The sequence below is a fragment of the Echinops telfairi genome, unplaced genomic scaffold (genome assembly GCF_000313985.2).
Source record: "Echinops telfairi isolate 266 unplaced genomic scaffold, ASM31398v2 ScPeMD7_4225;HRSCAF=4972, whole genome shotgun sequence".
Lineage (NCBI taxonomy): Eukaryota > Metazoa > Chordata > Mammalia > Afrosoricida > Tenrecidae > Echinops > Echinops telfairi.
In genome coordinates, this window is record NW_022108124.1 from 19476769 (window position 1) to 19488816 (window position 12048).

At 46.8% G+C, this 12048-nt stretch overlaps 1 protein-coding gene across 1 annotated transcript in view; it reads left to right on the top strand.

Annotated features, from left to right (window-relative positions):
- The first annotated feature begins 811 nt into the window (after window positions 1–811).
- MINDY4B (MINDY family member 4B) overlaps window positions 812–12048 on the top strand; it is a 40470-nt gene continuing 29233 nt past the window's right edge. Inside the window, exons 1-5 of the mRNA XM_030886974.1 lie at window positions 812–924; window positions 1173–1200; window positions 2804–2971; window positions 6457–6576; window positions 8970–9061. Of these exons, the coding sequence (XP_030742834.1) occupies window positions 812–924; window positions 1173–1200; window positions 2804–2971; window positions 6457–6576; window positions 8970–9061 (521 nt within the window). The remainder of the gene's footprint in view (window positions 925–1172; window positions 1201–2803; window positions 2972–6456; window positions 6577–8969; window positions 9062–12048) is intronic.

A 12048-nucleotide genomic window follows, 5' to 3' on the forward strand; every position in this document is an offset into this window, starting at 1 on the left:
AGCTGGCAAGGCTCACTTCCTGCAAGACATCCCCAAGGAGAAGCCACATGGACCTACCTTGGTGCAGCCCTGGATGCTTGAGCAGTCATGTGGAGACCCCTGCCAGCACTGAGATGCTTACATGCTCACTGATTCGGCTTTCCTCCTGCAGTCGGCGTCATTGCATCTGTTTTGTGAAATGGAGGAAGACTTTGTAGATTGGTGTTGGACATATGGGCTCATGTTAGACTTGTGAGCTTGGACAGCACTGGGTTGGGATGCTTTATTAATGTACACTTACCCTTTATATAAAGCTCTCTCTTATACATATGAGTTTCTGTGGATTTGTTTCCCTAGTCTACCCAGACTAACACAGGTGGATACAGTTTACAGATATCAGCAGGACAGATTCTACCCTTGGGGCTATGGATTTCTGTTTCACAAACACTTCCAAAGAGACCTCACAGAATGAGGAACTATCACATTCCATCAGCCTGGTATCTTTCATCAATTAAATGATCCCAGTGGTTTTGATACAGATACGTAATTGCAATCCTTTTGTTATAAATCTGTGCCTTGGATTAAACATTCATGCTGTCTATACAGTGAGCAAAAACACACAAAGTATTCCACCTCTAATGAAAGTTTAATTGTGATCTGATAGCAGGGGCGTACAGTGAGCTCAGCGCAGCAGTGGGGTGGGGTGATCTTACTGGTCAGAGGTCAGGATGGCACGCTTCGCCGGGCCAAGGGTGCCAGCCACCTCTCTTCTCCTTAGCCAGAGCTCTCTCTTTCCCACTCTACTCTCTTCCTGCACGCCATTCCTCATCAAATGGAGACAGAGGTCTCGGACCAGGAACAAAGCTCCCAAGAGCTGGATTTAGAAGCAATAACCAGGAAATTTTCATCGCTTGACAAATGGAGGGAAATCTTTAGTTATCACAGGTAGGATGCACTTGTTTTCTCATTTCCGTAGAATGAAAGGGATTTAGGGTATCTAAGTAGTCAGTGTGTATGCTTGCTACGTGGAAAGTCTCAATGATAGGTTTATCCTTATATCTATAAGGCAGAACTCCTCTGTGGAAAGAGACTTCCCTAGAAAAGGTAGCGTTAGAGGGGCGGGGGTGAGGTTTGAGGAAGTGAGGTGTCAATGAAGTGTGTCGTTTACTTGATGTTTGCGCTTTCGTTTACAGGTTGGGAGCCAGGAATACAGCTCCTCAGGTAATTACTTTTCTCAAAGCCAACGTGTTTTCCTCTAGTTGCTTCTTCAAACAATCGCGTTCACGGCACAAGCTGCCCTTAGTCCATGCACATCACGCCACTTAGGCACGGGCTTTTCACGGGTGAAGACATGACTAGAAAGCCTGTTGAAGATCTTTCTTCGGGCTTCCTTTTTTTATAAAACCGTCTGCATACTTTTAAGAGCTAATTGTGATCATTGAGAGCCCAGTATGGTTTTTATTTTAGAAAAAAGGGTTGTATTCGGATCTAGAGTTCCCACACTTGTGAAATGGCCCTAGATTCTGATTACCCAAGTGTTGCAGCGGCCTTGATGAGAGGTGGTTTTTAAAATAGCCTTATTCAGCGTCAGGGGAGGGGATTTTTCCCATCGCTATTTTTAAAGAAGAAAGAAAAGATGACTGAACGCCGATTTGTCAAAAAAAAAAATCTTAAAATATGCCGAACAATTTAACTCTCCGTGTGAGTTATTAGTTCAAATACTGAACAAACATAACACAAACTATTAAGAGTGATTTTCCCGGCACAAGCATATGATCTGATCAAATACTTAAATTATCGATATCATAACACTCGAGCATCTTGCTCTAAGGAGGCTGTGATCAAAAGCCGTATTTGTGCTCAGGTTCTCTTAGCTGTCGTCTAAATCAGAATCCGAGAGATAATGCTTCCCCTTCACTTTTAGAAGCATTGAATGAAGATAGCTGTCATTTGGGAGAGAGAACATTCAAAAGATAAAACAATCTTTGAAAGAAAAAAAAAAGGCAAGTTAGGCTTAACACAAGATGTGGGAAACCCGCTCCCATAAATATAAAGATTTCCTATTCGATTTACCAAATGTGGCTTCCCCCATCCTTAGTCTGTGATTTGGATGCTGTAGTTCCGAGATAAGAAAGCATCTTCGCCTCCAGCCATGCAGAAATACTAAGGAGTGAATTTTCTTCATGTTTCAGCTACCAGTGGGGCAGATTTATTTCAAGACAGTCGGACAGAGGTTAAGTAAAGGAGACTAGCGGGGGCGGGGTAGGGGGTGAGGGTGGGGTGGGGGGTGGGGTGGGGCGACACTAAGTTATATTGAAATGCCTTAAGACTCGGTCAAGAAACGTAAGAGTGTTTTTGTAAAAGATGGGGAGGTCTTTCTTTTAGGAAAAATATTACGATACCCACTTACTGGAGAATAAGAAATGGAAAGAATTTAACAGAGACCACCTGGCTTGGGTTTAGCGTTCAGTGAAGGAGACATAGGTCGCGTAGCCTGGGAAGAGTCGCTCTGTGTTTATATCATGTTGTTTTTGTTACGTTCTTTTACGTTCTCCTCTCAGCAGGAGTTTAAGTCAAGGCCTGGATAACTTTAATTTTGTTTCAATAGTGGCTTTTGACCCAAGTCACATAAAATTTATGAGAGGGTCCTTTTGACACGGACACAGGGATTTCACCGCCCCCACCCCCTCCGCCCTTAATGGCTAGTTATCAAAGTTTCTAGACATTTTTAAAGGGGAGAGAGCACTCCAGAGAAGGAGCGCAGGGGGAGAATGGCCATCAGCAGCTCTGCTTGCTTTGTGGGGCCGGGCAGCATTTTGCACAGCACCACGAAGGCAGCCATGTATGTGCTGACGAAGCAGAAGACGGAACAAGAATACCTCAGCCCAGAGGACAAGGACACGTGTCATCAAACCGCCTTTGTTCTATTCCCAAGCCCTCTATCATCTCTTCAAAATTGGGCGCCTTTCCTATCTCCCCGGCAATGGCCACGGTAAGTATAGCTTGTCAATTAAACATGAAACGAAACGTAATCTTCCCCAACACAACAATGCTGGGGAATCTTATCTGCTGTCACGTGAGAGTATTGTTGAAGATAAGACCGCAGACGGTTGTTATTGGTAAGAGGAGACTATCATTAAAATGACTTATTTATGGTATTTCTCAAGGACACTGGGGATGTTACAGTCCTCCCTCCCCAACTTGCTTCCTCAGTGTGACAGCTCAAACTGAGGGAGGGGAGGAAGAGTCAAACAACTCACTGTGTCAGTAGGATCGGACAGAGCAGAGGCAGACGAGTGTGGCGCATAGAGAAATGACGTATTTGTGTTAAGGAAAGACTCAGCCCGGTGTGGGAAGGAAGATCCCGGGAATGCCATTTGCCAGGGACGGAGCTGGGAAGACCCGTGCCAGGCCCAGTCCTGAGATGAGGGGCTGACAGCAAGGGGAAATCATTTTCTATGCTTGCTTGGGAATATGCAGATTTGAAGAGAAACAGGCAGCTGAGGATCGGAGCGGATAGGACAAGTACTGGTTCCAGGACTATCTGCTCCATTCAAGGTTTGCCCAAGGATCTGATAAAGGGCTGAAGCAGACACCCAGCTAGGTGGCAAGAGGAAGCACCCCTTAGTGGATCATATAAGCCATGGGTGGAGGCAGATGCCTCCCAGAAGTCCAAGGGACCAGTTGTCACCATCCAAAGGGCAGGATTGGAAACCGTGGAATTGAGGCAGGGCTCAGGCTGAGGCAGCAGTAACAACCAGGGTCAGGGATTCCCGTGTGTTGGATTTTTAAATCACACTGAAAGGCAGGGCATCTCAAGACAAGTTGTCCACTTCTACCTCATCCATCCAACCCCACTGACTGTCGAGCGCAGCCGTTCTCAACCTGTTGCAACCCCTTTGGGGCTCGAAAGACTTTCACAGGGGTTGCCCAATTCACAACCGTAGCAAAATGACAGTGATGAAGTAGCAATGAAAATAACTTTATGGTTGGGGTCACCACCACATGAGGAACTGTATCAAAAGGTCATGGCATTAGGAAGGTTGAGAACCACTGGTCTAGAATCTCAGGCAGAGATCTCTCTTTGGGGTCTTGCATGCTAGAGTCAGAAGAGGCTACTTCCTGTCTGAGGACACCCTGACCTATATGGGTGCACGTTTGTAGGAATAGCCCACTACCAACCTTATCATTAGACAAAGAGCCGCTACGTGCACTTCACATGAGGTCCCTCCTGAGAGGAATGAGTGAAGATGGAAATCCCTCTGGGAACCCTACACAAAGCCTTCACACAATGCTTCCTCTGGGATTTGAACACAAAAGCAGGGCTGGCCCTGACTGCAGTATTTCCAACCTTCAAGGTCACCTTCGCTGAAGCTGCTCAGACCAGAGAGGACCTGACTACCAGGGTCAGCTCTGACTGAATAGATCTGACCCGTGGGGACTCCACATGTGTCAGAGGTGGGCTGTGCTCTACGAGGCCTGGAAATGGCTGGTTTTTCAGAAGTGCATTCCCGGATCTTTCTTCCAAGGTGCCTCTGGGCAGATTTGTACCTCTAACCTTTCTGTTAGCAGCCAATCATTTTAACTGTTTGCACATGCACACACACCCCAGGGACTGCAGCTACAGGGACTTGTTAGTTGCCCTCAAATTGATTATGATGGCCTCAGGTGTGTAGGGTAGAACGGTTCTACTGTTTCCCCAGCCTGGGGCCCTTGGGAAGCTGCCCACCAGGTGGCTAGTCTTCCAAGTAGGCTTGAGATGGGTGCATTGCCTGGCCAACCTTTCAGCTAGCACTTAGCTATTTGTGCCACTCAGGGACTTTTATACAGGGAACCCCGGCGGCATAGTGGATTATACATTGCGTTGCTCACCATAAGGTTGGCATTTCGAGACCACTGGCTGCTCTGAGGGAGAAAGATGAGGCTTTCTACTCCTGTAAAAAGTGTCAGTCTCAGAAACCCACAGGGGCAGGTCCATCCTGTTCCTGTAAGGTACCCTGTGGGCAGAACCTAGGGACTACAATCGCTCGATTCATTTTTATTACACACGTGCTCAAAGTCACCCAGAGAGACCTCAGAGATGGGGCCTGGTGACCCATTTTCTTGGAGACACCCCGGAGCCATTCTTTTCCGCAAACACTGAGGTTGGCCCGAGTCAGAATCCACTGATGAGCGCTAACAGCAACAACACCTTGAACGGAAAACCAGTAGGCTAGTTCCTATTTCAAGTACGTAGAACATGTTCAAGTGAATGCTGCATGTCATGACCGTGGTTGGAATGCCGCCTCTCCGTTGTCTCCCTGAGGATTTACTCAGATGTGAGCGCCCCTTCCGCCTGCTCGCATGGTGCTTCTCCTTGCCTTACAAAACACTGCACATTCCATCTTCTGCATGTGCACGTGGTGCTTCTACACAGGGCCTTGCCTATGGATGGACTCCTTTAAGACATATAACAATTTATCTCTGTCTTTCGGGACACTCTAAAGGTCCTCACCAGTTCCAACATTCTGCAGAGTATCCAGGAAAAGCCCTTTAAGATCCTAGAGCAAGAGAAGACAGCATGCACGTTTAAGATCACTTAAAGCACTGTTGCACACAGGCTAGACACAGGTATCCTGTCCATTCCTCTTCTCTGAGTCAAGCCAGATGGAAGTGGTAGGAGTTACACCCTTATGGAAATCAGGGGCCAAACATCAGCCCACAACAGAGTCTAATGAGGTTAAGGGAAGTTGAGTGGCAATGGAGGGCAAGCCAGAAGGGTTAAGGCCAACTGGGGAGCAATACTCTGTAGGGATGGCATGTTGAGTCTGGAGAGTAAAGCAGTGTACATGAATCAGACATGACACTTGCAAAGGACTTTTCACAATGAAAACACGAGAAGAGAATGAAGTACGACTCTGTATGTCGGGAGGGGGCAGAGAGTCATCTGCAAGTTCCACCCTTTTACTTAAACCTGACCATGAACCAGGGAGGTGACTAGCCTGGCTAACATCCAGGATGCATCGGGAAGTGGATTGTTGCAGATGCCGTTAGGTTAAAATTTAGCACCCTTATAATTTGATTTCCCTTATGATCTTTTACATTTGTTTGGTTTTTAAATATCTTCTGCTTTCTGTTTTATAGAGATGTTTCAAGTCTGTTTTAATTTGTTGTTTTTGTTCTTGCTTTTCAAAACAATATTTTTCTGCATATGAAATCCAGGCTAGGTGAAACCTACAGAGACCACGATTGGATTAATGGCTCCTTGGGGGTAAGGCAGGGGAGGTTGGAGAGACTGGGGAGCTAATAGCGATGAGAACAAGGATCTAAAACTGATGGTGGTGATGGTTGTACACCCCTCCTGGGTGTGATTGAACTGCAGAATTGCACAATGTGTGAGTTGCCAAAACAGACAAAAAGGATTGTGCAAAGGTCTGGTGTGGAGTGTGTCTGAGAGAAGTTCTCTTTGGTCGGACCGCTCACTTTCCGTCATTTCAGAAGCTGTGCCAGAGCCTCTTTGGAAACCCTGTCCATGTCTTCAGTGCTGATTGGAAAAAGGCCTGTTTCCGTTTCCGCGAACCTTTTTCTGACCTGGCTTTTGCTTTGGAAGTGGGAAAGGTAATGGCCCATTTGATCATTTCTAAAACTCCTACCCCCACGTTCCTTGCATGCTTCATCCATACAGGTGCATGTTTTCATATCATCACATATTAAGGAATATCAGCAATGAAAAATGAACCTTAAATTCTAACAGAGTGAGATGATAGCATCTTTGCTGAGTTGGAATAAGTCTCAAACTCCCATTCTTTCCCTTCGAATTCTAATTTTCTTGTCTCTTCCCTCCAAATTTTAAGGACTGCTAATGATTTAGAAGGCAGGGTGAGAGTTGGACAAATTTTCCTGGTTTATTTAAAATAAAATAATTCAATGACTATCTCTTTTCCTCTTAGACTAGTGGTTCTTAACCTTCCTAATGCCGCGGCCCTTTAATATAGTTCCTCATGCTATGGTGACCCCCACCCCCCAACCATAAAATTATTTTCGTTGCTACTTCATCACTGTCATTTTGCTACTGTTATGAATCCAGCAACCCCTGTGAAAGGGTCATTCAACCCCCAACGGGGTCCCGGCCCACAGGTTGAGAACTGCTGTCTAACACCAAAAAGCCAAACACGTTACCATAAAGTTGATGCCTATTAATATTGACTCTGGAGAACAGAATAGACCTGCCCCATGTGCTTCCACGACGATAATGTTTAGGAAGCAGACTGCCACGTCTTTCTCCCGGGGAACAGCTGGTGTGTTCAGAGTGCCAACGTTTGCCAGCAGCCCAGCCCTGGGCCACCTTGGTTCCTCCCCTACCTCCTACGATGGAAACGTTTGCTGTAAAGTAGGGGTGAGTGGCGGCGGGATTTGTCCGTGGCTGCCAAGCTGATTCTGAATCACGGAGTAGAAGTGGCCCATTGGTGGGTCTTCAATGACTGATTGTTAGAAGTGGATTTCCAGGCCTTTCTTCTGAGGTGCCACTGAGCGGGATTAACCCTCCTACCTTTGGGGTAGCAGCCACTCACTCAATGTGTTCACAGCCCAGGTAGCCTTCAGGTGGGACGTTACTGCTGTGGGTCATCAAATGGATCCCAACGCATGGCAATTCTATGTGACAAAATAAAAGCGACTCCTAGGGGTTAATCTGCTCTGGAAGGAGCCCTGGACAGTGCTGTCCAGTCAGGGCTGGACTGATCGCTGCAAGGTGCATGGTTCAAATCCCCAGCCACTCATCGCGAGAAAGATGGCTCCACCTGCTCTTATAAAGATTTACAGCCTCGGAAAACCTACATAGCAGTGGTTCTCAACCTGTGGGCCATGGCCCCTTTGGGGGTCAAATGATCTGTCCACAGGGGTCACCCAATTCATAACAATAGCAAAATGACAGTGATGAAGTAGCAACGAAAATAATTTTATGGATGGCGGGTCACCACCACATGAGGAACTGTATTAAAGAGCTGCGGCATTAGGAAGGTTGAGAACCACTGCTGTAGAGGGTTGCTATGAGTCAGAACTCACTTGATGGCAGTGGATTTGGTTTTGGTTCTGAATCATTCCAGAAGCGTCCTGCCAATCATTTTTCCCACAGTCACTGGGGGGTTCGAACGATGGTGCTTTTGGTTAGTGAGTTCGTCTGGGTGGACTAGAGAAACAAATACAGGGCACTCAAATGTGTGTAAGAAAAAGCTTTACATACACGAGCAGTTGAATATTGAGAAAACACCCCAGCCTAGTCCAGATCAAGTCCATAATTCTGATATTAGCCCATATGTCTGATACCAATCTAGAAAGTCCTCTTCAGACTCACAAAATGCATGCAATGATGCCAAATGCAGGGAGATCACAGGCCAGGGGGTGGGACGTCTTGTGGATCAGGCGGTAGAGGCATCTCAGCACTGGCAGAGATCTCCATGTGGCTCCTCCAGCTCCAGGGCTCTAGAGTAGCTCCATGTGTCTTATCAACAAGCATGTCTCACAGGGAGTGTCTCAGTATCCCACCTCCAGAGAGCTGTTTATCTCCTTAGTGCGTCCAAATCATGCAGCTTCATCAAGCTGTGACCTGATTAACAGGCTAAACTCCACCCCTTCACTCTTAAGTCTGAAATTGACACCAGATTATGTAACTACCACAGTTCAAAACTGAGCACTTTGATGTGCCACACCGGGGCTCCTGCAGGTAGACTAGGGAAGGTCAAGGTTGTGTGATCTCCATCAACTGAGCTCTGCAAAAGCAAACAAATAAGCCCAAACTAGTCACGGTGGATTCTAACTTGGCCCTGGCCAGAAGGAAGAGATAGCACACATGCACGCCATGCCGACCTGCTTGGCTTGGTTCGGGAGACTCCAGGTGGGAAAAGATCGCCAGCGTTCTGTTTTGTGAACAGCAGCCCCAGACGACTCCACCGCAATTGTAAACCCCAGCTCCCCACCTTCACACACCTCAAGGTTCTTCCTCTCCTTTCCAGGGAGGTGCCCGGGGTGTCCAGATGGCTGTACAAGTCTCCCTGATCAAATACTTGCTGTTTACCAGGAAGGGGAAGGGCTGTGACATTCACAGGTAAGAGGTCTGTGAGCAGTGCTTGCAGGGTACCGTTGTACCAGAGCCTTGGCAAGCAAAATGACATCATAATGGAACATTCCAGGGGCTCAGGGGAAAGGGATCTGCCTCCTAAGAGGGAAAGGGCCATTTCTAGCAAAGGGATGGATTCCAGGGCAGGGGAGGGCTCCCCAGAGGTCACTGTCAATGTTTAGCAGCAGGAAAAAAGTTGGCAGGTTTTATGCTCTGCTGCCGAACACCCTGTCAGGTAAGATTAAGTACCAGGTCTCAGGTGGGCTTACTTGTCCTTATTGAATGGGAAGCCTCTGTTAACAATTCCAGGGAGGAACGCAACATGGTGATGGAAAACCTGATAAATGAAGGATCAGTTCTCTTATTTAACCCAGTTGACAAAATACATAGCATTTGGCAGTAGTCTATGAAGGAGAAGGAGAAGTAGTAGTAGTAGTAGTAGTAGTAGTAGTAGTAGTAGTAGTAGTAGTAGTAGTAGTAGTAGTAGTAAGTAGCAGCAGCAGCAGCAGCAGCAGCAGTAGAAGAAGAAGAAGAAGAAATCAGTTCGAATGACTTTATCCTTAGACGTTAACAAACCCTACCAAGTGCTGAGCCCCGAGGTGGATATGAGAGGGGACAGAAAGAAGGAAACGGCACACCTCTGCCCTCAGACAGGATGAGTTATCACCTAAAACAGGAGCTAAATGCACAATGTACTCGAAGATCATGCACCCCCACGTTCCTTGGAAGCAGAGCTTCAGATGGGAATGCTCACGCAAGCGATTTACTGAGGAAGTGACCTCAGGAGGAAAGGGCGAGGCAGAGGAGGTTAGTGTGCTGGCTGTGTGTCCTTGTGTCCGTTTCAGATCATAAAGACCCGCCCCCGCCTTGTGTCAGAGCAGAATTGCTCCATTAGAGGAGAAGTATGCCTGGTCTGTTCTCCTGTGGAGGCCCAAGGTGGGTTCAAACTACTGAAACTTCTGCTAGCAGTCCAACACTTAACCACGGCACCACCAGGCCTCCTTAAGAAGTTAAGTAAGAATGTGGCTTTCAGTGATGTCCCACCTCAGCTGGATCCCTCCAGGAGCTCTGGAGTTTCAACTCCTCTTGAGGGTCAGCCCCACCTTCAGATAAGGGGGCAGGGCTTTTGCACCTGTCATTGGCTATGGGCTTTGGGTGGGGGCATAGCTACCACTGGAAAGTGGGAGCCTGAGTACCAGTAAGCATAGCAGATGGCAGGTATGCCCATCACACGAGTAACGGCATCTACAGAATCTTGATGAAACACGTACATTTGCTACCAGAATGTAAAGCCTTTCACACAGTCCCTGGCATGTGGTAACCATTAAATAAACATCGTGAGTCACTGCTATTATAATCCTATTCCAAGTGCCACCACTTCCATGAAGCCTTCCTGGATCTTACCAGTCATATATTCTTCATTCTTCCACTCTGCTCTCACAATACTTAATCTCTGCCCTTTCTTTCTTCCTTGTGCTAGAGTTTGGGCATATTAGTATCCTTGTGACTGTATGGTCACCGAGCAGGATGATCGTGGTGCCTTATGAGGAAGAAGTCAAAAGAAAACAGAACACAGCATTGGTGAGAAAAAGGCCAGGGAAGTTGCAACAATGATTTTTCCCCCCTATCATGTCCACAGTGCTCTTGTTCTTTCTTCAAAAGTCGCAAGGGTTTTCCTATGAGAATGTCACTGGGAAACCTTGCTGCATCCAGCCTACAGCCCTGGTCTTGCAGGACTCCCATTTGTTACCCAAACTCAAACACCAGTTAAAAGGAACATGATTTGTGGGCCTTAAGGATGTCAAAACTGGAATGTGTAGAAGACAATTTACAGAACTGTGTGTGTTCTCTAGCCTGGGTTCTCGAGAGAAGCAAAATCAGTGCTGCTGTCATCTGTATATTTAAGGAGAAATTTTAGTTTAAAAAGTGGCTCACACAGCTGTAGAACTAAATACGTCCGGTCTAAGTTCTGTGGGTCAGGTGTTAAGCTGGAGGCTTCTCCCGACTCGCGTAGCATCATGGCTGAGGAGCCCAAGATCATCACAAATAACCCAAGCTAGTTGCAGGCTGCAGGCACGGATGACTATCACGTCAGTGTATCAGGCTTGTGATTGGAGAGAAGAATGAATCCGAGGTCAACAGATCAGATGGCAGGCTACTGCTGGATCCAGAGTTCAGCAGGCACTATGTCAGGCTGTTAGCTCAAGTCCAAAGAACCAGAGGTTGATGATCAAGATGCAGGATCCAGACCCGGCTAAAACCGAGCAAGCTTGCCTACAGCATCAATTTATCTAGGAAGAAGACCACCCCACTCAGGAAACCTCCTCTCAGTTGTATCAAGGCTGTGACTTGAATAAAGGGGCTGCCCTCCAACCTCATATTTGTATAACTGATTAGCTGCTCACAAAAGATCCAATTATGTCAGGTCCTGCCGTGGGGAATTACTAGGTTGGATCCACAATCAATTTTCTTGGAAGCAGCAGTCAAGAGATCAAACAATATATTGGACCCGGTAAATCTGCTGTACAAGACCTTTTAACGTGTTAAAAAGCAAGGATGTTACTTTGAGGACTAAGGTGTGTCCCAAGCCATGGTATTTTCAATGGACTCATATGGATGTGAAAGGTGGACATTGAATAAAGAAGACAGAAGAAGACTCTATGCATGTGAATTCGTTATGGCGCTGACAAAGAATACTAAAAGTACCAGGGACTGCCAAAATAATTAGCAAATTTATCTTGGCAGAAGTATAACCGAAATGCTCCTTAGAGGCAAGGAAGGCAAGACTGTGGCTCCCATACTTTGGACATGATGTCAGGAGAGGCCAGTCCTTGGAGAAGGACACCAGCCTTAGTGAATTAGAGGGGCAGCAAAACGGAGGAAAATCCTCAGTGAGATTGTGTTAGACCGGGTTAACTAAAGAAACAAATCCAGAGACACGCATACATGTGTAAGAGAGAGCTTGATATCAAAAA